Below are 25257 nucleotides of genomic sequence, written 5' to 3' on the forward strand. Positions count from 1 at the left end.
TGTATTTTGGTGCGCGTATGTCCTCGATAAATATCTCAGCTCCATGTTTGGCCGCCCGTGTGCCTTACATGATAACGATATAGATCAAGATATGCCTACCGTTATTGAGGATACCGACATATCGGCTACTGCGATCAACACCACGGGCACAAACAAAATGAATAGTATGATGGCACCACTCTACCACCAGAAACTTGGCCAGATCCTCAGCCAGACTCTCCGTCGTCTTTATGGAATCCAGCAGTTGGAGCATTCTGCGTTGCTTGAGATCACAGCGGAACTTGGTAGAGAAGTCGACAGGTGGCGGGAAGATCTACCAGCATTTCTCAACCAAGAGAAGGTGGATTCCTGGAACTTAGTTGGACCTTTCCGGGACCAAAGTGACGTACTCAATTTAGCAGTACGGCATTTGGAGATACTCATATTCAGGCCATGCCTGCTGAACAATATTCATTCGCCTACAGCAGAACGAAGCCGAAGCAACATGGACAGATGCATCCGCGCGGCTATGGGTATAGTCGATATCATAACTCGCATGATTGACTCAGACCGCCTTCCTGCAGCCTCATGGTTACCAAACCACACAGCATTCTGCGCTGTAGTGGTTCTCTATACGTGTGCGACGCTCGACAGACACGATGATCCCTCCACTTGGCTGGGAAACTACCGTGCGGCAGAAAATTGCCAAAAGCGGATTGCTGCTGTAGCAGGTACTGATCCTCTGGCTCGGAGATACCTCATCATCATGGAGGAGTTCAGACTCGAAGTAGCCAAGCAAATCCAGCACGACTCGTCATCGCCAAACGCAGTCTTCGAACAGGAGCCCGACGAGGTTGACCAGCTATTTGGGTGCTACGATACAGATGAGTCCCCATGGATGGATGACTCCAGCAACCAGATCGCCAACTTTCTTGATATGCCCAATTGGGAACAGCTCGGCTCCCTGGTAAGCCTGTGTTTGCCTTTAACCGCTCATTCCTTTTCCCTTTTCTTCCTGGTAGGACCGCTACTGATATGACATGCAGGCACTTGATCTTAGCGACGTGCTTCCCAACCTAGGTAGCGTATTGTAGATCCCGTCAGTTGGAGATTGAAACTAGTACCATTGTTGCATATCAATGAAATAGATGTAGGATCAATGGTGTATAGAACGTTCTCGTGTCATGGCTTCTTCGACACCACCGATGGGCAAGGGCTGAATGCACCATCTCTCACTGATGTTAAATATTAAGCTACGCAAATCCCGTCCCACCCTTAATAGTCTGTGTTCTGTGAATGCTGCGCCTTGAAAGCTTGAGAAGCTTTGTCTCTGAAGTCGCCAATGGATTCCCGAGTCTTATCCACTCCCATGCCTCATCTCACGGTGGTTCCGAGACGGTTTCCAGCCAGTAACGGCGCCATCAAAGCACGCTACTTAGAAGAGAAACATATTCAAGTCGGCCGCCGTTCTAGCTCCTTGCCAAGGTCCTAACTTTCGATGACCTCCTTTCAGCGATCGGTCCTAAAGTTTGGGGAGTGGGGTGACTCTTCTCGGTTGTAGACGACGGATGATCGGCCGAAAGCATTCCTTCAACTCGGGTACTTAAGAAGTATCCAATCCCGGATATGAAAGTGGGTCCTCGGTGGTTCGCCTTGAAATTCCTGGAACTCCCACTCCCCGGATTTCCTTCGATTCTAAATACTCACCCCTAACAGGCATTGTAAATTAGGAGCCATATTCCCAAATTCAAGCCAAGGAGGCAAACACATTCTCCCTCTATTGTTCCACCTACTTTATCCTTTGCCACCTCCCTGCCACAACGGTAAGTTTGAGGGCTCATTTTGACATTACACTGTAAGCTAACTGGTTCAGATGCCTCATGAGGATCTGTTCATACAGGCTGTCGAGCCTTTGCATATCGGCCAGTTCATGTTCTGTCGCATCACCACCAACCAAGGTGTTGTTGGCTATGGTGAAGCTGGGATATGGGGACATATCGAGGCAGCGGGACAGTGTATCAAACGTTTTGCAGAGTACCTTATCGGCAAACGAGCTTTCGACATCGAACATCATTGGAATGTCATGCACCGTTTCAGCTATTTCCAAGGTCTTGCAATCAATTCCGCTATCTCAGCGATTGATATCGCCCTCTGGGATATAAAGGGAAAGGCTTTGGGCGTTCCTATCTACGAGCTTCTTGGGGGAATGTGCCGCTCAAAAGCCCGTGTGTATTGTCATGTTTACGGCAGTACGATCGAGGCTATCTTGGACGAATGCAAACGAAAGATGGCCCTTGGCTTTACAGCCTTTGGTCAGATTAATCCTTTCCTTCAAGAGGACTCGAACCTCGAATACTTTAAAACTCATGTACAGAAAATAAGGGATGCCATTGAGAACGTCAAGAAGATACGAGCTTTGGTTGGCAATGATGTTGATCTTTTATTGGAAGTACATAGGAGGCTAACCCCAGCAGAAGCCATTACATTCTGTCAGGGTATCCAGGACACACATCCGTTATTTGTCGAAGACCCAATTCGTCCTGAAAACACTGATGCGATGGCTCGCGTGGCTGATCGAATTGGGCCCGTGCCGATTGGCACCGGGGAGCGCTTCTGCACCCTTTACGAATTCCAGGCACTATTGGCGCGGAACGCTGTCGAATACGTCCGAGTCGATGTTGCTGTCTGCGGTGGTATTACCGGAGCCAAGAAGATAGCAGCCATGGCAGAAGCACACCATGTCCAGGTAGTGCCTCACAACCCCCTCTCTCCGATCGGGCTTGCTGCATGTCTGCAGATTGCAGCATGTATTCCTAATTTCTCGATTCAGGAGTACACAACTGGACTCGAAGGTCGTACGGTCTTGACCAACAGGTCAGAGCATCTGGGAAGCGATATTGTCGATTTTGTACCCGTACCGGTAGACGGATTTGTGGATATTCCATCAGGACCAGGCCTGGGTGTGAATCTGTTGGCAGACGCAGAGTCCATCAGACCGCCACTTGTACAGCCCATTAAAATGCGTCTCCATAAAGATGGGTTTGTGGTGGATGAATGATGAGAATCCCCATGTATGACTCTTATGTGTGGTCTCGACGGCAGAGAGGGAAGTGTGGAATATCTGATTTGAAGTGCCAATCGCTGTCAACTGTAGATAGGAAATTATCACAATGGATCTAGCTCTTGATGAATTCTATATGTATCTGGTGATCTTTGATGTTCACTCTTGTCATCGTCAAGCTTACCCTGGTATTAGCATACGACTAGACGAAAGAGTCAATTGATAGATCCTTGCGAGGCTTCGTCGCGAGCAAGAATGCCCCGCTGAAGCGGACTGGTAATGCAGGTCGCTTGCGGGCCGTGATTGGGACTTAGGAATAGCTACTCTTGGATTCGTCACGCGCGATCCGAACTTACGTCTAGAAAAGGCCGGCATTAGAACATTAAAACCAAGGTGGATATAAAACGAAGTTGCCGGACCATAGCGATATATCCAAAGTATCCGCACGTACTAGGCATACCATCCGGAATAGGCTTAGCCTCGGCACCCATGATTAGGTTCCCCATGGGGAAATGCGGAAGTCCCACAGTTGCTCCCCCAGAATCTCTGCACATAAAAACCATGAATATCCAGCCAGGAGCTGTGTGCTACAAAATCGTCTCTACATCATCCCTCTTCGTCTTTCATTATTAACCCTGAACCACTGTCTTCTACGATGCCGAACGGGGTTTCCAACCGTCGCTCTCTCGATAGGGCCAGTATAAATGACAAAGAGCTCTACGCGGTTCACGCAGAAGTCAAGACGAACATGGAGGGTCGCAAGGGGGACGCGTCAGCATTAGCCGATCGACAATTTGTTGAAGCTTACCCTGACAAGGACAGAAGAATGCTCCTCAGGAAGATGGATTTGCACATTATACCTATCCTCATCAGTCTCTACAGTAAGCTGGCCTCAAGTCCTTGTGCTGTGCATTCTCAGGCGACTAATAGGAGAAAAGTATTGTCTTTTATTGATAGAGCCAACATCGGTAACGCCCAGGCTGAGGTGTGGCAATCCCTCCTTTGAGAATATAACAACTCATCTGACATGACCAAGGGTATGAGCGAGGACTTAGGCCTGACGGGGAACCAATATAACGTCGTTCTTTCCATCTTCTTCGTCACATATATCTCTTTTGGTGGGTCTCTTACAACCCGTCTCCGTTCCCATTCATGTATTACTCTTGATGACGAGCTAGAGTTGCTTACGAATCAATGCAGATATACCTAGCAACTACATCCTGGAGAAATATTTCCGTCTGCATCCATCTTGGTATATTGGTGGAATAACTCTTCTGTGGGGGATAATGATGACTCTGGTTAGCCCCTCCAAGCTGCCATTCTTTAAGCACCCGAGTTGATGATTTATTATTAGCACGGCATCGTCAAAGGCTATGCTTCTCTCATGGCAGTTCGGCTTCTTATGGGTCTTTTTGAAGCTGGTATGTGTCTTTCTATGAATTGACCCGCTTCGGCTTGCTGACAATTCCCAGGGTTGGTTCCGGGCGCCTTCCTCTTCATGACGAAATGGTATGCAAAGTTCGAATTAGCCACTCGATTCAGCATATTCTATGTCGGATCTGCCTTGTCTGGGGCTTTCTCGGGACTTTTGGCCTACGCCTTTGCCCAAATGGACGGCGTGGGTGGCCTTGCCGGCTGGAGATGGATTTTCATCATGGAGGTAGGACTCACATCCGATCACGCGAGGACCTGTGAATGCTGAAACTGGCCTAGGGTCTTATGACTGTCATAGTTGGTGTCCTAATCCCGTTTATTCTTGCCGACACGCCGCAGGGCGTTCGCTGGCTGAAGAAGGATGAATGCCGATATCTAGTCGCTCGAATGACTTTACAAAACGGCGGCTCCGGGGCCGAAGAAATTGGACATCACTTTAGTTGGAAACTGCTATGGGCGGTTGTGTCTGACTGGCAGTTCTATCTCTTCGCCTTCAACTATTATTCTAACAACATTCCAACCTACGGTCTCAAGTTCACCATGCCTCAGATCATGAAGAATATGGGGTTTAGTGGTAACAATGCTCAACTCATGTAAGTATACAAAAGCTTCTTTCCTTAGCCTTTAACTTACACATATCTGTCAAGGACAATACCACCTTATATCGCAGGGGCCATCAGCGCATATGTATTCGGCAGGCTATCCGACAAATTCAGACGACGCTCCTACTTCCTCGTTATTCCCCAGTTCCTTGTCATTATCGGATATTCCATTCTAACACCTCTGGCGCCGAAGATCAAGCAGAACATGGGAGCATGCTACTTCGCGATCGTGCTTGCAAATATTGGCCTGTACCCGATCAGCCCTGGATCAAGCTCATGGATCAGTAACAACCTTGCCGGGACCGCAAAGCGTGCACTTGGCCTTGGTTATATTGCTATGATTGGTAACCTTGGTGGGATCGTATCGTCATACATCTTCATCCAGTCTGAAGCACCAGCCTATCCTACAGGCTTCGGGACATCCCTGGCGTTCGCGGTAATGGGCATTATCGCCGCTACGACACTCGATGTAATATATATGCGGATAAACAAGAAGAGAGACCAGATGTCGGAGGCTGAAGTGCGCGAGAAATATACAGAGGAGGAGCTTGCAGCCTTGGGAGATAGGTCTCCATTGTTCCGATATACGCTCTAAGCGTGGCCTGTCTCGCGGAACCAACGTGAACTAGAACAGCTAGAATCTTCTTCTTGCTCTACCCAGAAGATTTCCCTATAAATTTTCTAAGTTAGGCAAAGGATAGCATCCAAGGTCCTGCTTAAACAATGCTTGATAACTTTGTGTTATGGTTCAATCTCAGATCAGGATCAAGGTCGTCATAGTTCCATACTGCTTCAACCAGGCTTTGCATTAAATCCAAGTGTTCCGTTCCAGACTCCTGCTTCGATCGCGACATTGTCTCTAGAATGATCATCCGCTGCAGATTTGTTATCCAACTATGAGAAGTGGCCAGGGAGTTTCTCTAATGATATAGGTGCGGAGTGCTGGCACAGAGTGGTCACATGGAGGCAAGGGCACCGTGAATGTGGTACGATCCTAACACTATAGTTCTCGGTGTGCTTGGTGAGGGCTGCTAGCGTCAGGGTCGAAGGTGCCCGTTATGGAATAAGCAGGGCAGTCACGCAGTGTTCACAGTATTATATGAGAAGTGCGTATCCAAGTGTAGGCCTAAATTTCGCTGTCCTTGTGGCCACAAGATCGGCAGTGCCGATGCCCACCTGGACATATCAAGGAATGCCGCCGACAAAAGAACACTTAAATTCTAAAAATAAAAATAAAAAATAAAAATAAAAATAAAAATAAAAATAAAAATAAAAAAGGGTACCGAACGACAGCGCTGCGCATAATTTCATATTTCGGCCAACTGCAATACTTTTAGGAATTTCCTCTTTTCTTTTGTTGATATAGACCGCCTATTTTGTTGTATGTCGACGGTCAGGAACGTTTTAGTCTCGACTTTTTCTACATATAATTACGCAAGTCGTGGTATTGATTGGCGTGTCGTCATGCTCGGTGAAAGTACCTCTTTGGGCCGAGCTTCGCGGCCTTTTCGGTTTTGATGGTCATTTAACCCGGGGCATTTGGAGGAAGAGCTCTGCTCCAGCCATCCGGGTCTCCAGGCCGGGCGTTTTGCCCAAGTTCTTGGCCGGTCTTTTATATTTTATTTATTTTTTTTTCGTCTTTTATTATTTTTTTCCTCTCAGGTTGTGCATTGCACCCGGGTCGGGCTCGCTCTTCACCACAGAGGGTGACCGGGTCATAGAGTGGGTGCCCTTCAGCTCGTCTAACTTGAGACACGGCGCTCTACAGCGTCTACAGATACGGATTGATTCCGGGAAGATTGTAGTATGCTGAAAATAATCCGCTTTTTCAACAGAGCCGGATCAGAATAAAAGGCTTAGTTTTTTAATCTAGAAATTTTCACATGCCCTGTTGTTCCGTTAGGAGCATGCTCGGACTGAACGTCTAAGATAGTGACTACGACGTGTGGAGAAGTTGGAGGAGCTGCCACCACGGGCTACTGGTGGCGCCAACGAGGATCTAGGTATGTCCTAGACTTGGTGGAATTATTTGACTGTTAGTGGATGGTAACAGGTTCGCCGACGAGGAACACCGACCAATGCCAGAGATCGAAAATTCAGTCCGAGCCCTCCTCCCACTTCCACACGAGGCACTAGGAAATATTAAGGTTTACACGAAGGTAGGGTAGTGCGCCAGGAGGCGGGTTCTATTTAATTGTGGCGCTTTTGTCGCCACAGGTGGTCGTAGCCCCGACTACCTCTCCTAGCACTAGCCCTTACACGTCGCCCAGCGATGACCCCGAGGCCCACTACAGGTGCCATTCTTCAAAGCATCAATAACGCCGTCATATGCGGGGTGGCGCTTAAAGTTCTCAAACCAAAGGGTGCCCTGAGTCGTGTTGGAGTAGTAGTCCAACCAGCTGAAAGGATCGTAGAAGTCCCACAGCGTGACGCCGATGCAAGCGCTGGCTTGGACACACGCGCCTACAATCTTTAATCTGGTGTTAGCGTGTCCGTAGAGTACATTCTCAGTGGTACTTGGACATACCGTATTGTAGTCGCGCTTCTGCTGAGCGAGAGCCTTCTCAGTGACTGGGGGGTTGATACCGACATCAAGCTCGGTCAGAGCAACCTCCATCCCGAGATTTCCATAAGCGTTGATTGCAGAAATGTACTCGTCGAGCGAGGCAGCCTTCCCCGTCACGATGTGAGACTGCAACCCAATGCCATCAATACGAATGCCTTCATCCTGCAACATGCGGATAATCCGAAGAACACCGTCGGCCTTGGGACCTGGCGTCTCAATCCCAACATCGTTGTAGTAAAGTTTGGCATGGGGGTCAACCTGGTGGGCAACACGGAAGGCCAACTTGATCCATTCTTCGCCGAGTACCTTGTAGAGGAAATATCCATCATGGTACGTTCCGTCATCGTTGAGGGCCTCGTTGGCAACATCCCAAGCATAACATTTACCTTTATAATGGCTGACAACTTTGGTGATATGGTCAGTGATCACCTGGGTTAGTGACTCCTTGGTCCAGGGCTTAGAATAAGCCCAGCGCGGGAAAGATCCCCAGTAAACCAAGGTGTGGCAGCGCAGAGATTTGCCTTGCTTCTCTGCGAGTTGGGCGAGCCAGTCGCCCTCCGTGAAGTTGAGGGTACCTTCAGTTTCCTCCAAAATTGACCACTAACAGAGAGCATTAGTGTAAGTCATTGAACAGGCAGCTTGGAAACTCGAACCTTCATGCCATTGGTCGGCGTCGTCGAGCTAAACTCCTTCTTGTTGGCAAAGATCGCGTTATACTTAGGATACTTCTTCTCCCAGCCAGCACGCTCTCGCATGCCGGGATTGTCTGTAGCAGAACCAAAGTACTTCAGTCCTGCCTTCTTCGCCCAAAAGTCAAGTTGGGCCGATGCCGTGTCGAAGGTGCATGCCAGTAAGGCAGTTGTGATAAGACTGAACCTCATTATGACTTGTGACGATGAAAACTTTAGGGATAAGGGTCGTGGCAGTGAATGTGAGTCTCATGAAGGAAAGTGTAGGTCGGGAGGTGTCCTCACTCTCTTAAATAATTTCCGTCGAGAACTAGAGACTAGGGAGGCCGTCAAATTTACGTATAGTATGTACTCTTACCTGGACCGGCGGTGGATGAATACCTCGGACTTTAATCTCTTCACTACTCAGCAATAGTCTAGACTCTGCGAGGAAGAATCCCATTGGGCCTCTCCTCTACAATCTGGGCACAAGCATTGGCTCGCTTGGCCCAACCAGGTAAAGTCACGTTCGGCCTTCTAGGTGTGAGTGCTAGGTCAAGTTTGGGGAATGTGCTTTTTCTTGCCTAGTAGCATACGCGGAGCTGGGCCTTTACGATAGGTTTAAGCATCAAACCCCACATTATGATCGGAAGCTTCAAGAAATACTAACCTGAAAACGACAGCTAGAGTCATATGCCCGTAATTCTCGGCCCCGCTTAGGTGTGCTGCAGCTGCTCCGATGTAGCTCGCTGTTGTCTCATTAGCGGCATCGGCCCAATCGTGCATTCCCCACTCAGTCTTCGGCAATCGTGTTATGCGGGCTCCACGACCTTTCTTCTGCATTCCATTTCTCTCCCTCTTTCCTTCATCTTGCTGCTAGTGAGGATGGCCGTCCTAACTTCGCGGCTCGCTCAAAATTGCGCACAGATTTAACAATTGACCAACCACGACTGCAGCTATACGAGGAAACAGGGTTAATTTCACCAGTTCCCCCAGGCCGAGAGGGCCGACACTAATACTTCCTACTGCAACCCCAATGTCCGAGGTATTTCCCGGGGAGGGGTGAGTTCTCTAAATAAAAACATGAGAATTTAAAACGCGGAGGCGATATGTTATGAAAAAAAGATAGTCATAATGGAAACAAATTCCCATCTCAAGAAAAGAAATAGGCTTTGTCACTGGTTTTCCTCCAGGACAGATCTTGCATCGCCGCCAAGGATGGCTTCGTTTTCTCACCTGCTTGCCACCGGACTTGCCGTGTTCTCGGCTGTTTCTACTTCCCTGGAAAGTGACTCGGTCGTTACGAATGACATGCATTTCTACGGACAGTCTCTGCCGGTATAGCCCACACGTAATATGAGCTTTTCGAGTCTGGACACGAGACAAGAACTGATCAGATGCAGCGGAGGGCAAGGGCATCGGCGATTGGAAATCTGCCTACAAGAATGCCAAAGCACTTGTCAGTCGTCTAACTCTCGAGGAAAAAGGTAAAGTAGCGTCATTTTGTCTCGCATCGAAAAGGGATCAAACACTCACAACACGTTAGGTCACCCTCGTAACGGGAGCTGAGCGAACGACTGGCTGTGGAGGGTTTATCTCTGCCATTGACCGAGCTGGATTTCCGGGATTGTGTTTGGGTGATTCCGGGAATAGTGTGAGGGAGACTGATTTTGTCAGCTCATTCCCAAGTGGTTTACGCGCTGGTGCCGCGTAGGAGCTTCATTGAACCTGTGTCCGTTTTTATTAGAACGTTCACTAACTAACCGTCTATTGCATAGCTGGAACAAGAAACTCGCACTTGAGCGTGGTTCCGCCATGGCAAATGAATTCAAGGAGAAGGGAGTCAACGTAGCCCTTGGTCCTGCTGTAGGAGCTCTTGGCCGCGTCGTTACCGGCGGGAGGAACCGGGAAGGTGATTATTTTCCCCCGTCGAATCCATTGGCCTATAATTACTGCTTTGACGCCTTTACTGACTTGATGAGCAAGCCTTCTCTGTTGATCCCTATCTCTCGGGCGCTCTTGTATATGAAACCGTGGTCGGAATGCAGAATCGCGGAGTCATGGCATGTACTAAGGTGAGTTGAACACACAAGATACTGACGTGGTTATCGTTAACACCTCTTGGTAGAACTTTATCGCCAACGAGCAGGAGCTGCACCGACAGCCAGTTGGTGACGTCACGGCAGTTTCTTCCAACGTCGATGATAAGACCATGCACGAACTATACATGTGGTGAGTTACTGCCTGCTCTTCTCCATTTCCACAGCGGGACTTGGATCGTGTCTAAACGTTGTTGTCATTAGGCCTTTCCAAAACGCAGTCTTGGCCGGTACCGCCTCTGTTATGTGCTCCTATCAGCAGGTAAATAACTCTTATGTATGTGCCAACAGTAAAGCCATGAATGGCTTGTTGAAGGCAGAATTTGGTTTCCAGGTAAGGTATTGCTGTCTTCTTATCGCGAACATTGGGTTGCTAACGTGGCTAGGGTTTCGTGGTGTCGGACTGGGGTGCTCAGTATCCCGGGTCCGGTGTGTCTTCAGCCCTTGCAGGTTTGGATATAGTCATGCCCGGTCCGAATCTATGGGGTGGCAACCTTACCAAGGCTGTTCGCAATGGGACAGCTCCAGAGTCCCGCGTTACGGACATGGCCGCTAGGTAAGTACGTCCGATACGACGATAAAAGTTATAAACGAAGGGCTGATGGGATGTCTCCGTTAGAACTCTGGCGGCGTGGTACAAGACGGGCCAGAACAAGGGATTCCCGAGGCCTGGTTTCGGGATGCCACTGGATGTCACCGCGCCCCATGAGCTCGTTGATGGCTGAGACCCCGCAGCCAATCCGGTCCTATATCAGGGTGCCGATGAGGGACATGTCCTTGTGAAGAACAGGAACAAGCTTCCCCTGAAGACTCCCAAGATGCTCTCAGTCTTCGGATACTCGGCGAAGGCACCCGATCAGAGTGCTCCTGGTGTCGGCACCGGCGGCAGAAATGCGTGGGCCTTGGGCCTCCTAGCCACAGACACTAGGGAAATTCTGCTGCGTATGGCCGGACTTGGTGACGCACCCATCCCCCCAATTGCAATCAACGGCACAATTCTCAGTGGAGGCGGTTCCGGATCCACAACGCCCTCCGCATACCTCTCGCCTCTCGATGCGCTGAATCAAAGAGCCTATAAGGATAGTACTGCCATTTTCCACGATTTGACAAGTGCTGCACCAGCTGTTGATCCCGCCTCCGACGCACGCATTATGATGGGCAACGCTTGGGCTGGAGAGGGCTACGACCAGTCGGTTCTTCGAGTCGAATACACGGATAACCTGATTCGATCAGTGGCAGACCAGTGTAGTAAGGCCATTGCGGTATTGCATAATGCAGGAACTCGGTTGGTAGACGGCTTTGTCGGCCACCCCAATGTCACGGCCAGAATCTTGCACAACTGCCCGCCCAGGAAAATGGCGCGGCCTCGTGTCTCTCCTTTAGAGTGACGAGAACTTGTCGAGCAAGCTACCTTACACGGATGCAAAGAACGAGTCTGACTACGGCCATTTACTCAACCCCGATGCGGCAGATGGTGTCTACAAGTACTTCCCCCAGTCCAATTTTGATGAAGGTGTCTACATCGATTACAGACGTTTCGATAAAGAGAATATAACACCTCGGTACGAGTTTGGCTTTGGTCTCAGTTATACCACATTCTAGGTCTCCGGGCTGAAAGTTGAGAATCCCGGATCTAAGGATAATTACCTACACTTACCCCATGGGCGACGCTGTGGAAGGAGGACAGAAGGACCTCTGGAACACGCTAGCTACTGTGAAAGATACAGTCAAGAATGCTGGAAAAATGCCAGGAGCTGAGGTCGCACAGCTTTACGTCCAAATTCCGGGCGGCCCTTTGAGGCAGCTTCGTGGATTCCGGAAGCCAACTCTCAAGCCTGGCAAGTCAACTGAGGTATCGTTTCAGTTAACCAGGAGAGATCTAAGTACTTGGGACACCGAGGCTCAGAAGTAGAAGCTTCGGAAGGGTGAATACAAGGTTTATGTTGGTACAAGCAGTAGAAACCTGCCCTTGTTTCCTCTTCCAAGATCTAGGTATTCTCAACACCCGCCGGTGGCTGATATGAGTTGGGATAGGAATGGTATTAGGGAGGCTTTCACCAATTTATGTACAAGCGAATTCACAGACAATTAGATCAATTCCCGTGACAACCTCGAGATTTCTGCCATATTTTCGACGGTGAATAGTTAACTTTAATTGAAAATGTCCATGAATTTCCAACCTGATCAATAGATCTTTCAATGAAAAAGGAGGTTGGAGAAATAAATCTATGTTTCAGTTTTACCCCCTCCAGTCCGACTCAGCTGCCTGAGAGGTACTGGCAAATAGGGTCCAGGTCCATGGGAAACCCTCTGTCTCGTTTTCCTATTCCTTTAATTAGGATCTGCCGGTCTCTCAGTTCGTTAGCTAACGTGACAACTTGAACAGCGCGATAGGCCACCTTTGAACACTGGGAGAGGTCTATAACGACCATAGGATGGAGGCCATAGCATTCAGGAAGCTGTATGGCTTTTGGTTTTTACCTACCCTGACACCCAATTTTATTTTCCTTCCTATCTCTTTATCAATGATCAGAAGCTGAGGTAATCGGTTGATCGCTTTATAAGAGCAGGTCGAGATCAATTGACCCTCCCAAGTCTCGCAACATCATCTGGTCCTCACAGGACATCATGACTTGAATTGGGTAAGCCAACCATGTTTCCCAATCAGGACCTAGATAGTCCACTATCGATCCGACCACGAACTGCATTGTTTGCTGCTTAATCCAAGCGCTCGAGAGTTCGTGCCAAAGTGCGATATAATGGGCCAGAATGACCAGGGCTTCAGGGAGACACTGTCGTAGGAGTTCGACATATTTAGGAGGGATTAGGACCGACCAACCGCGAACAACCAGGTTCCGTTCTATTGGCGAAGCGTGGCGGAAGCCATGTATCCAGGAGAGCAGTTCTATACACCGGCTGTACGCAGCCCGAGACTTAGGGCAAAGGGACGGCTCTTCAAGTAGGTTGAGCAATGCGGCGTAATAGTCACCTTGCTCTTCCACCTCGTTGTTATGTGGACGAAAGACGTCAACAAAAGCTATATTATATTGAGGTTGAATCCGTTCCAGTATAGTCGTCCAATGCATATTTGCCAATAGTGAGACACCCTGGTGCAATTTGAGATAGGATGCAAACCTATCGACAAACTCCGCCAGGCTTGCCTGCAGGGTAAAGGTTTCGACGAGCTGGTAATTGGCGACAAGTTGTGAGAATAGGGTGGTGGGAAAGTCGCTAAACTTTACCCCTCCTCCAACTAAGTTAAAGGCAGCAAGTGCACGTAATTGTAGAGTTGTTGCTTCTTGGCGATAGATATCGGACTTATCCGGACACTCCAGGCTTAGTAGAAGGGCGGAGAAAGCGAGGATCTGATCCATGAGGTAGGGGGCACCAAAGGCTTCTTGGATGAGAAACGGAAATAAGCTCTTGGGCATGCACAGAGCACTATGCATAGTATCGGCTACCTTACTTCCAAAGAAGTGAAGAAACTGCAAGTGCATTGTGGAGTAGTTATGATTTTGTAGTCCCAGCGACAGTCCCGGGGCAATGGGCGATTGTTCGGTTGGAGAACTAATAGGGCTAGGAGAACTAATAGGGCTACGACTGCTGCTGGTGGTCCTAACGGCCCCGATAGTCCTCATGGCTTCTGGTCCGAGGCTGGCAATGCTAACGCTGAGCCGCTGGAAGGAGCATTGTCTTGAAACGGTGCTGCAGTTCACGCAACATGGATGAGTCTCGTCGCATTTGAGGTGCCGTCGTTTACATTCGCCACAGCCATAGCGAGATTTTCGATGATGTCGCCGCATCGTTAAAATGTTAGGTCAATCAGTCTAAAATGTCTCCAGGTCTAATCGATGCAATGCACAATGCCCACGTTTTCAGAGAGTTGGGCACATTAATTAATACCCCATTTTGCGGGGGCGGGAGGATTTCCTGGGGTTGGAGAAGCTGGGCTCAAGGAACCGAGTCCAGCCCATTGGAATCTTTGCGGCGAGAAGCCGGGCCGGTGGCGACCTGCATTTGCATCCGCCCCAATCAAAGTGACCCTCTTGGATACTACTCTTACGATGTGATGGTGGTGTGTAGGGTCGCGTGCAACTCGGGCGGGGGGGGGGTTCAGGGGGGTTCAGACCAGTGTTGCCAACTAGTTGGACACGCGTGGGTGCCAGAGCATTTAGGAATGATAGCGCACTCTAGGAGCCCATTAGCCGGGAGACTAAAGAGGCCCCTGGACAAAAATGAGGGGCTCTTCTATCTTCTATGCTAACCGTGTTCGCCTATGCCAAGGCTAAACTAAGGGCTTTGACCCCAGGAACCTGCATTTTCCCCGCACGCAGGTCTGCAGGTTCGTGAGACACCTGTAATGTTTCCAAACGCACGGCGGTGCTTGGCGCTCATAAAGGGGCTTGTCCCCAGAGGTGCCGAGGCCGATCACGAATTCGTACGGTAGTTCTGGTCTTGCGTGGATATGCAACCTACTGCTACCGTAGTGAATTAATAGAGTTATGGGGAAACATTGTCCAAAGCAATGATGAAGGTTAATAACTAACTACCGACTAAAGCGCCATGCTATCTAGCGCATTACCTAAGAAGTAAGTGTTTGAACTCTCCTAATGGCCAGTCTCTACTATCTAGCTATTCTCGGGACTTGAGATAGGCAATCGTCCCAAAATGCCTAACGCCTAATTAGGTCGCCAGTTCCTTTTCAGTGTGCTCGGCCGTCTTCTCCTCGACCTTGTGGTGGTCTTTAATATGAGCCACGTACGCATCCTCGCCATCGAAAAGCTCTGCAATCTCCTCTAGAGTAGGACCCTTGGTCTCGATAAACAGGAACCAGATACAAAGACACTCGATGACCAGGATGGCGATGTACACAAAGTAGAATTTCCACTGGAGGTCGGAGAGTCCCACCGGGTTCACGTACTGATTAAAGACGCCGGCCAAAGAAACTATTGCCAGATTCACAGCCAAGCCCTTGGCACGGATGTTGTATGGAAGAATCTCAGCGCAGTAGGCGACCGTCAGGCCGGGCCAGGCAAAACCGGCAACGCCATAGAACAAGAAGATCATGCCGATGACGGCACCACCTGCGCCCTTGTTTTGCGTCTTTTCGTAGACGGCAGAGCAACTGAAGAAAGTTAGTATCATCAGTAATCGATCTAAAGGTGCTGGCAGGTAAAGTAAAGACGGCATACCCAGTCCAAACGCTGAAGCTAACGAGCATGCCGACGCCGGCAATCATAAAGAGCGTCTTTCGACCAAATTTATCAACCAGAAAGACAGAGAAACCGATAGCTACAAGGAGCGACCAAATTTGAAGTCCGCCATTGATAAGGGACTGGTTGTACGAAGACGTAATTCCAACCGAATTTAGGATGTCGTGCAAATAATATGAGACCAAGCCGTTGCCGGAGCATTGAGAGAAGAACGCGGTAAGGGCAATAAGAAGCATGCGCTTTCGGTTTCCGGGCGTCTGAACGAGGACAAGCCACGACTCCTTAGAGCTCTCCTTCTCGAGACGGATCGTTTCCTGGATCTCGGCGAACTCGGCGTGAACAAAGGGGTCGTTCGAATCACCATTGGCATGGTACTGTAGAGGATGTGTGTTAGCCGGTCTATATAACATTTGGTTGTCATAGAACCCCTAAGACCTACTTTGATGAGAACTTGGAGAGCTTCTTCGAGACGGTCCTTGGAGCACAGCCAACGGGGGCTCTCGGGAAGAAGCCAGATGAGAACAAACATTACCAGGGGCATGAGAGCCTGGAGAGCGACAGGGACCCTCCAAGCGGCGTCGCCCTCGTACTTGATGGTTCCAAAGACGGTCCAAGCTGATATGATGCTGCCGACGTACCAAAGAGTGTTGTACTAATATCGGGTCGTTAGTGTCATGCGGGACATATTCTGTGGACAGCCGCCTCACCATGGTTGTAACCTTTCCGCGGTGTTGGGGATATGCCAGCTCCATGATGAGAAGAGGCGCTGAGCCTTGCGAGATGTTGGCTCTAAGGCAGTGTTAATATTCAGTGCCTTGCTCAGAAAGCCTGTCGTTGTAGTACCAGTACCTGTGGAGAGGAAGCGCGAGACTCACCCAAGACCAACAAAGTACCGACCAGCAAGGAACATAGCTTGATTGACAGTGGGAACAACCTGAAGGATGGTCCCCATGAAGATGATGAGAAGACCAATGGCAGAGCCAACACGGCGGCCGAAAAGGTCGGCAATGTATGAGGCTACGTTGAATCAGCGCCGGGACGCATATTGCTATAGATGATTCTTGAAGGGGGCGACCTACAGAAGAGAAGGGCCGACGCCGCACCAATGTTCATGATGGCGGTGAACAAGCCCAGTCTTGAACCGTCGGGATGGTCAAAGTCTACGAAGATCAGCATCTCAAGTATATCCAAGGGATGACAAGATGGAGATACTAACACTCTTGCCAAGGCTCCATGGTCTGTAGACCGTTGAGTAGTGAGCCGTCATAGCCGGTGGTGGTCGAAGCTGACATCAGTGAGTAGCATATCCGGGGTGGGTATAATCTTGAGGCATACCAAGGAAAAGTATGGGCATCATGCAATACAGCTTCCTGAGTCCAGCATGCTTCCACCATATAACGTGGGGAACTTCCAGGCGTAATAGCCCACCAGGGAGGTGCTCCGAAATGGAGCGGCCCTCAATGTCCTGAGTTGTCCTAATGTTTGTCTTGGCCATCGTAAGGTCGCATTAGAGAAGCAACGTAGGGTTGAATAACACACGTCTTGAAAAGCATGTTCATGAAGAGGTGATGGTCTCGACGGCTCTATATATCTATATATCTATGCAAGTATGTCTCGGCCTATTCTCCCAGTAGAGCTGTGCTGCCGATACCAAGCTAGACTGTTTAATGTAGCCTCCCGTGCCACCGAGGTTGTTTGGCTCTGATCATCTCATGGGTGCAGCCCCAGTCACTCGGTAAGCAAAGCTGCTAAAACATCACAGCAGGTGCCAAATCAGAGGTGACGAATCCCGCGTATGACCAGGGTTCAGCTCTAACAAAATTATCCAAATCCTGCTCCCGAATGAAACGATAACGACCAATCAAAAGCGAAGGTTTCCGCGTATACATACAAAGCTCTTAAGCGTCATTGATTAAGCGGGCCTATCACTGGTCTGAAGAAATTGACTAAAGCTGCCAAAAGCCCGAGAACCTGGCTACCAATCGGGAGCGACTTAACGGTCCCATCTTTGGAATATCCGATCAAATCATCCAGAAACACTCTCCACTCACTTGATCATTCCCCGCGGGGTACGTTGCGAGTTGCACCTCGAGTCCGAGACGGAAGATGTGGGGTATGGGCAGTTAAGGCGGAAGCGAGGAGGGAGGGGGATGGCTTGAGTTAAGAGCCGGGACTGGAATGCGGCTGTTGTAAAAGATACAAGAAGCAGACGCAACCCCCTGCTACTCGGCTCCTTTATGGCATATCCCTTCAGTCTGCGAAAAAGAAAAAAAATGAAATAAAATAAAATAAAAAAAAGGTATTATTCTTTGTTGAACATGTCCGCCATCACCATCCCTCACCTTGTGGCCACCGAGACTTCCAAGCAGCTAGTCGTCCATGGCAAGCCCTTTCTCATGCTTCCTGCCGAGCTGCAGAACTCATCCATGACATGCGCGGAGCACATGAGCACAGTCTGGCAGAACCTGGTTGATGCCAATGTCAATACGGTTCTAGGTTCTGTCACCTGGGAGATGATCGAGCCTGTCGAAGGGTTGTACAATTTCGAGGAGTTGGACAAGGTCATCTTCGACGCTCGCAGACACAATCTCCACCTCGTGCTGTTGTGGTTTGGCTCCTATAAAAATGGTTCGTTTATAGACGCGTCCTCAAGCCCTTCCGCCACTCGGTTACTGACCCATCCATGCAGGTGTCTCTACATATGTTCCCCCTTGGGTTAAAACCGACGTGAAGAGATTCCCAAGAGCCAAGCTGAGGACGAAAGAGAACACCCTGAGGACCAGCGAAGTGCTCTCGCTTTTCTCCTCCGAGGCCGTGACAGCAGACGCAAAGGCCTTCAAGAAGCTAATGTCCCACGTTCGAGAAATCGACGAAGCCCACTCAACCGTGTTGATGGTTCAAGTCGAGAACGAGCCCGGCTTGATCGGTGATTCTCGAGACGCCTCAGCTGCCGCGACTCAAAGGTTCTCCGAGCCCGTTCCCGATGATTTGATTGAGTACCTGTCTAGTGAATACGACAATTTGCATGACGACCTGAAGGAGAACCTCGCTCACTTTTCTGCTCGCACCGCCGATTCCGGCAATGCCAGCTGGGAGGATGTCTTTGGTAAAGGCCCCAAGACGGATGAGATCTTTATGGCGTATCACTACTCCCGGTTCGTCGAGAAAGTTGCTGCTGCGGGCAGAGAGGCATATGCCCTTCCGCTTTTCACAAACGTTTGGCTCAACTCATCCGGTAATGATGCCGACAACGACTTCCCCAACGTTGCCAGTGGCGGAGGCGACCCCGGGAACTACCCTTCTGGTGGTGCCACAAGCTGCGCCCTCGACATCTGGCAGAAATTCGCCCCAACGCTAGACTTCATCTCCCCTGATATCTATCTCAATGATTATTCCTCCATCTGCACAAAGTACCGCCACCGCCAGCAGCCTCTGTTCATACCCGAGCAGCGCCGCGATGCCTACGGTGCACGCCGCATCTGGCATGCTCTAGGCTCGCATGCTGCCCTCGGCGCATCGCCTTTCGGCCTCGACACTGTCGCTCCCGAAAGTAATCCCTACACCAGACACTTCGGGCTCCTTGAATCCGTCTCAGCCATCGTCCTGGACGCACAGCGGAGACCAAATAGCTCCGTGGGTTTCTTCTTCGATGAGATTGCAGAGGACGGCAGCGACCCGAGCAGCCCTGTTGTGTGTCGACTGGGAGACTACGAGCTGACCATTGGGCGCTGCTTTGTCTTCGGGAGGCCCGGGCCTGGGTCAGGCATGGTTATCCACCGTGGAGGTGGCGTTTTCTTGCTTATTGGATGGGGCTTCCAGGTGGTAGCGCGGTCACTCAACCCAAACGCCACATACACGGGCATTCTGAGATTTGAGGAGAAGTTCGTTGTGGATTCCGCAGCCGGGAAGCTCCGCACGGGGAGATACTTAAATGGAGACGAGACGCGGTCGGGCCTCTTTGCCATGATGCCAAATGAGGACCCCGATTATGGTGGCTTCCCTGTTGCTGTTACCATTCCAGCCAAAACCATGATTGCTGAGCTGGAGGTTTATCACTTGACGGAAGATACTTAACGTGGGTAAAGCAAATCAGAAGTACGTCACTGTTTCCACCATGATAGCACTAAGAATTTGTAGGAGATTAGTTGGTATCGGGCCTAGGGACATTTACAGATTGAGCTTCAAGAGATGAGGGAACAGGAATAATAAAAATATTTCGAGGATACTACACTTGCGCGTAGAAGATCTTAGGCATGTATGTAGGAATCTGCGTCAGGCCTGGCGAGGGAATCACAGGAACTTGCCACTCCTGAAGGGTAGGACGGCATCGCGACGTTAATTTGAGCTCCCCGTGACTGGCTGGGAAGAGCCAAATTGCCTTCTCCAATTCCATTTTAACAAGTGGAGCTCTTATCCCGACGTATCACCACCCATCTTCGATCTCCCGTCGATCTATGCAGGCTGTCACTGTTACGAGTCACGACTCCACTCACTCTCTTGGAAAGTAACGGTCAGTTAACGTCATTGCTGGATCGAGAGATATCTCATTGGTGTTCAGGTCGGCTTGCTACGAAGTGATAGAGCAGGAAATACCCCAACCGGCCTTGTTCTCAGAGCCATAAACTAATCCCCATCTCCCCCACTTCAGACTCTAACTGCGTTAAGCATATCTAAGATGTAGGCTTGATAAGTTAGTCCGAGGCTCGCCGAAATACTACAGATTGAGCTTCAGAGCCGATGTACCGAGGTAGGACGCAACTTAATCGAAGAACTATTGAGCCCAAAGGACCGAATGCATGTGTACAGGGATCACAGCGTCGCCATACGCTTATAGAGCCACGCCTGGATGGTTGCTCGTGAGGACCTGGACAGTCTTTATTCAACCAGAAAATAGGGAGATATTTTGATTATCTGTATCGTACCGAGCCGACAGAGGCCACGCTAAGCCGCACCACCCTCTAAGTCATATTTACCCCCGAGTCTCCGACGGCCAAAATACGGCGGAGCTAAGGTTACGCGGGGCTCCGCGGCGAAAACCTGGGGTAAAGCACTTGCATTGACCGTGTTCCCCCGTGACTCTTCACTCTCAATGCAACCCGACATCAGATGAAATCCCACGCTTGTGCTTCGATCATACTATGAATCGGCCATTTAGGACAACGCTAGTTAGAATCGACCTGGCTGCCTTCCCAGGTTCACCGTGTTCGGTGGTGTCTGCTAGGAGAAGGGAAACTTAACGAATTAAGTGCAACCTGGGAAAGCCAGGTGGAATATCGCACACCAGATGCAGAGAAACTATACGCGGAGGACTCGGTAGCTATGAAAAGTGACAGCTGCGATCCTATAGGTGGCGATGATGGACAGACCCGCACGAGCATGTCTGAAAGTATATATGTATGTACGAAAATATCACCGTGATGCAGCAAAGAAGCATTCCTCATCGGACTAAAGATTATCAAGGTTCACTGATTATCTTCAACACTCTTCGCTATGAAGCTCTCCCACCCTGCTGCCTTACTCCTTGGGCTCATCTCTGCCGGAGATGCAGCGCGCCCCAACACCACCCCAACAACTTACTCGTATGCTGCGGCGTCGACGAATCGCTACGCCACACCTTTACCCTCTCCACTGAAGCCCAAGACTTATGCTCCTTCCTTTAAAAGTGCTTCCAAACTCATTGGACGCGAGCTCAACTACACGACCTGGTCGCTTGACAGAGGGGCCACAGCGACTCAAGATGGCCCCTACGGCCAGAGCGCTTACGCCAAGATGTGGCAGAATATCAGCTACTCCAGCGATCTTCCCTTCACAACCACTGCTTCGCCTACTCCCGTGCCGGGCAGTGAGCTCGTCTTCCCGCCCGAGCTGTACAACAAGCCCACCCCGCCAAAAAAAAAACACAAGCTTCCAAAAGACTTCATTTGGGGTGTTGGAAGTAGTGCTTGGCAGGTTGAAGGCGCTTTGCAACACGAAGGCCGTGGACCAGCCTTCCTCGACTATATCGGCGCGCTTCCCAACACGGCTGGCTTGAGCGAGTCGCTCACCTCACCAACGCCATGAACTACTTCCTGTACAAGCAGGATATTGCCCGCTTGATCCTGCTTGGCCGCAATTGGCATTCCGTACTACTCCTTCTCCATCGAATGGTCTCGAATTGTCCCCTTCTACCACCCAGGTACCCCTATCAACCAGCAAGCACTTGATCACTATGATGACCTGATCAATACCTGCATTCAATACGGAGTCACGCCGATGGTTACAATGGTTCACTTCACGAGCCCAATGCAGTCTAACATCGAGAACCAGGAGGAGTATGTTGCTGCTTTCGAATACTACGCAAGAATCATTCTTGCGCGATATGCGGATCGCATCCCCATCTGGTTTACATTCAACGAACCCAACCTCGGCAGCGAAGGCATCACTGCACATAGCTATAACGCCTACACCTCGATCCTCTTGGCGCATGGGAAGTCTACCGCTGGTACAAGGGCACTCTCAAGGGCAAAGGCAAGGTTAGCCTAAAGTTTGCCCACAATTTGGCTCTCCCACATACCCAATCCTCTCAAGATATCGACGCAGCCAACCGGTACCAGGACTTCATGGTTGGAATCATGGGCAACCCGCTTTTCCGAGGAAAACAGTATCCGGATAGTGTCTTGAACACTCCGGGATTGAATTTAACCGCTTTAACAAAGGCTCAAATAGCGGAGATCAAGGGGACGTGCGATTTTTGGGCATATGATCCATACACTGTTCAATTCGCAACTCCGGCCTCCGGGGGGATCGAGGCGTGTGCGCGCAACACGGAACATCCCCAGTATCCCAAGTGCGTCGACCTTGGACCAACACAGGCAAACGGTTGGATCACCGGAAGGAGCTCCGAATCCTATCCTCTCCTTGCGCCTCAGCATGTCCGGCAGCAGGTCGGCTACGTGTGGAAGCCATTTCGTCCCACTGGAATCATGATCACCGAGTTTGGCTTCCCAGAGTTCCATTAAATGGATCGCTCCATCGACCAGCAAGTGTACGATTTGGAACGAACTTTGTATTACCAGGATTACTTGAACGAGGTCCTCAAGGCTATCAACGAGGATGGAGTGAATATGCTCGGTGCGCTGGCATGGAGCATCATGGACAACAATGAATTCGCGACGCATTTGGTTTGCAGACTGTCAACCGCACTAGTGGTATGTTTGAGAGACGTTTCAAACGTAGCATGTTTGACTTTGTTGATTTCTTCCACACTTACATGGCTTGATTGGACAACCGATGTCACCGCGATTTGGGGGGATTTCAAGGTTCGAGTCTTGGTAGGTGGGCGGCCGATAGACCCCCCGTTTGGCGAGGTTCTGTGGAGCAGAGAGCATCGAAGGTCCAGCGCTTGATGGCTGGCTCCCCCAAGTCCAGCTAGTAAGACGGTGATGAAGGGGAGTAATCAGTGCAGGTGGGCGAGGGCGTAGCATGATGAGCGTAAAGGTGTCTTCTTCTTTTCGTTTTATCTCAATCAACTATTCATACAACGGCAATTTATTCACTAGTATGTCAGTCTTTAAAATATTATTGTCCATTTAATAATTCACGAAGTTGGGAGATTTTGGAATTGCTCCGGAAGACGTCAATTCTCAGTCACTCCAGACGACATCAATTCCTACCATCGCCCATAATTTATAATGCTGATCCTTCTAGTCGGTGTCTTCAAGAATATATCCATCTACTAACCGTTCATCACTCCCAGCTTCCGTCAAACTGTTTCGACAGGCTTTTCGAAGCAAATCTCGACGCTATGCGCTTACCACCCTCCTAACTTTGGGGCTGTCGGCCACCGTCCTCGCTCATCCCATCTCGGATCCGGAGACGATCCAGAGACCCTCTTTGAAACTACCGAAGGAGACAAGTATAATTACTCTGGCGGATCTCCATCCATTTCAACCCCGATCCCTTCCAACTCCAGGCATCCATTCCAGCGACAGACGGCTCTCTGGGAATATCAAAGTGAATTTTATTGGATTATATCTTTTTCACGATGTCTGCTGAAACTCCGCCGCTGGCATCCTCGTCCCAAGAGAAAACATTCCGTTCATATACTAGCGATCAAGGTTCAACCTACGCCCAACATCGACGTGATTACCATCCGAAGTTGTATCAAAAAATCATCGAATATCACACATCTACTGAGGGACAACTAGACACTGTCTTAGATGCCGGCTGCGGCCCAGCATCGTTACTCACGCCCTGTCGAAACACTTTGCCCATGCTATCGGCATCGACGCGTCAGATGGAATGCTGAGCACGGCCAGGTCACTGACTCACTGGGCGGCGCCTCTGCCACTTCGGAGCCCATCCGCTTTGAAGTCGACGCAGCCGAAAATCTCGGGGCTACTCTTGTGCCGCCGATCGAGGAAAACATTGTTAATCTCATTACTGCCGCCAACGACGCACATTGGTTCGACATGCCGGCTTTCTGGCTGAGAGCTGCTTGCGTTCTCAAGCCACACGGGACTGTTGCGCTCTGGGTAGGCGGCTCTATATCCGTCGCCTCCTCTGTGCCCAACCAAACCGCAGCCCAAGCTGCCATCGATAGTGTCAACGGCCGCCTCAATGATTATATGGAGCCTGGAAATAAACTTGCTCGCGACCTATACGTTGACCTACCGCTTCCCTGGACCTTACCTACACCCGCACCCGAATTTAACCGAGCCTCGTTTACTCGAAAAGAATGGGGTACCGATGATACTTCGTCCGAGCCTCGAGATGAGTACTACGCTCTTCCACAGCCCGAAGTCGACCTAGACACTCTGGAGAGCATGCTAGGAACGATGAGCCCGGTGACTCGTTGGCGCGAGTCTAACCCCGGCATGGCAAATACTGAAGGTGATATAGTGAGGCTCATGAGGAGGGAGGTTGAGCGCGTCTTGCACGATGCCGGAGTGGAGGTTGGGAAGGAAATATTGGCGGGCGGCGTGACAGGCGCCTTGGTGCTGGTGAAAAAGAGGCTATAAATTACCCGAGATTTTCCTAGACGAGGACTCAACCGTGAAGAGAGAAATTCAGGTCTCAAGAGGGGCTCTCTTGGACCCGGGGATGCAGGGACCTGGTGACAGACAGCCTGATAGAAGCGCTCCCCGAGACACAAAGACCTAAATCATAACAAGCGAGCATAAAATTAATACAGTAATGACTAGTGACTAGTGACCAATCCCATCACACATGTGAATTGAAAGAGAAAGACCTCATTTGATATCCCAGATGTTGCTGAACTGTTGTGTGTCTCACACTTTTTTTTCAGCATCTAACGCATTCTCAATTTCCAGCAGAGCTCGCCTCTCGTCGAAAGCTGGAATGGGTTGTCCTTCTTCGACCCCCGATTGAAATGAGGGACCTGAGATTTTTCCTCCAAAACGAGTTTTGGTTGCTGCCTTACCACCACGTGATCAGCATCGTATTTCGCATTTTGAAGGGGAAATGATCCCTGTTCTTGCGAGTCGCGGACAAGCCCCATGCTGGGATGGGCGTAGTTTCTCTGACTCTCAACATCGCCTGCCTCCCGCTAGAAGTGTAACGACCTCGAACAAGGGCCTCTTTGTCGCTGTCGAATTCGAATAATGTGCAGCCCTGTTGCTTCCGAGTCCTCTACG

At 50.0% G+C, this 25257-nt stretch overlaps 7 protein-coding genes and 2 pseudogenes across 7 annotated transcripts; 7 read left to right on the top strand and 2 right to left on the bottom strand.

Moving 5' to 3' along the window:
* Nucleotides 1-745: 745 nt before the first annotated feature.
* Nucleotides 746-3037, top strand: SAPIO_CDS6335 (uncharacterized protein; the record flags this gene model as incomplete). The annotated part of the gene is made up of 3 exons (XM_016788463.1): nt 746-946; nt 1710-1802; nt 1853-3037. The coding sequence occupies 3 exons, from the start codon at nt 746-748 to the stop codon at nt 3035-3037; spliced, it is 1479 nt and encodes a 492-aa protein (XP_016641897.1).
* Nucleotides 3038-3695: 658 nt separating this feature from the next.
* SAPIO_CDS6336 (uncharacterized protein) lies at nt 3696-5671 on the top strand (the record flags this gene model as incomplete). The annotated part of the gene is made up of 4 exons (XM_016788464.1): nt 3696-3921; nt 4513-4700; nt 4754-5067; nt 5122-5671. 4 exons carry the CDS (start codon nt 3696-3698, stop codon nt 5669-5671), a joined length of 1278 nt encoding a protein of 425 aa, XP_016641898.1.
* A 1653-nt stretch (nt 5672-7324) lies between these two features.
* SAPIO_CDS6337 (Glycosyl hydrolase family 10) lies at nt 7325-8523 on the bottom strand (the record flags this gene model as incomplete). The annotated part of the gene is made up of 3 exons (XM_016788465.1): nt 7325-7546; nt 7604-8242; nt 8296-8523. 3 exons carry the CDS (start codon nt 8521-8523, stop codon nt 7325-7327), a joined length of 1089 nt encoding a protein of 362 aa, XP_016641899.1.
* Nucleotides 8524-9346: 823 nt separating this feature from the next.
* On the top strand, nt 9347-12011 carry SAPIO_CDS6338 (uncharacterized protein; the record flags this gene model as incomplete). The annotated part of the gene is made up of 9 exons (XM_016788466.1): nt 9347-9372; nt 10089-10222; nt 10297-10385; nt 10439-10542; nt 10614-10686; nt 10796-10965; nt 11029-11081; nt 11145-11671; nt 11793-12011. The coding sequence occupies 9 exons, from the start codon at nt 9347-9349 to the stop codon at nt 12009-12011; spliced, it is 1395 nt and encodes a 464-aa protein (XP_016641900.1).
* Nucleotides 12012-15092: 3081 nt separating this feature from the next.
* Nucleotides 15093-17181, bottom strand: SAPIO_CDS6339 (uncharacterized protein; the record flags this gene model as incomplete). The annotated part of the gene is made up of 9 exons (XM_016788467.1): nt 15093-15534; nt 15602-15996; nt 16062-16274; nt 16330-16411; nt 16498-16639; nt 16702-16782; nt 16839-16907; nt 16958-17097; nt 17162-17181. 9 exons carry the CDS (start codon nt 17179-17181, stop codon nt 15093-15095), a joined length of 1584 nt encoding a protein of 527 aa, XP_016641901.1.
* A 759-nt stretch (nt 17182-17940) lies between these two features.
* Nucleotides 17941-19696, top strand: SAPIO_CDS6340 (putative Glycosyl hydrolases family 35; the record flags this gene model as incomplete). Its single annotated transcript, XM_016788468.1, has 2 exons — nt 17941-18250; nt 18312-19696. 2 exons carry the CDS (start codon nt 17941-17943, stop codon nt 19694-19696), a joined length of 1695 nt encoding a protein of 564 aa, XP_016641902.1.
* Nucleotides 19697-21112: 1416 nt separating this feature from the next.
* Nucleotides 21113-21682, top strand: SAPIO_CDS6341 (annotated as a pseudogene; the record flags this gene model as incomplete).
* A 201-nt stretch (nt 21683-21883) lies between these two features.
* SAPIO_CDS6342 (uncharacterized protein) lies at nt 21884-22620 on the top strand (the record flags this gene model as incomplete). The annotated part of the gene is made up of 2 exons (XM_016788469.1): nt 21884-22103; nt 22190-22620. 2 exons carry the CDS (start codon nt 21884-21886, stop codon nt 22618-22620), a joined length of 651 nt encoding a protein of 216 aa, XP_016641903.1.
* A 1200-nt stretch (nt 22621-23820) lies between these two features.
* On the top strand, nt 23821-24621 carry SAPIO_CDS6343 (annotated as a pseudogene; the record flags this gene model as incomplete).
* Between the last annotated feature and the right edge of the window lie 636 nt (nt 24622-25257).

This window comes from Scedosporium apiospermum (genome assembly GCF_000732125.1).
Source record: "Scedosporium apiospermum strain IHEM 14462 chromosome Unknown SEQ_SAPIO_0102, whole genome shotgun sequence".
Lineage (NCBI taxonomy): Eukaryota > Fungi > Ascomycota > Sordariomycetes > Microascales > Microascaceae > Scedosporium > Scedosporium apiospermum.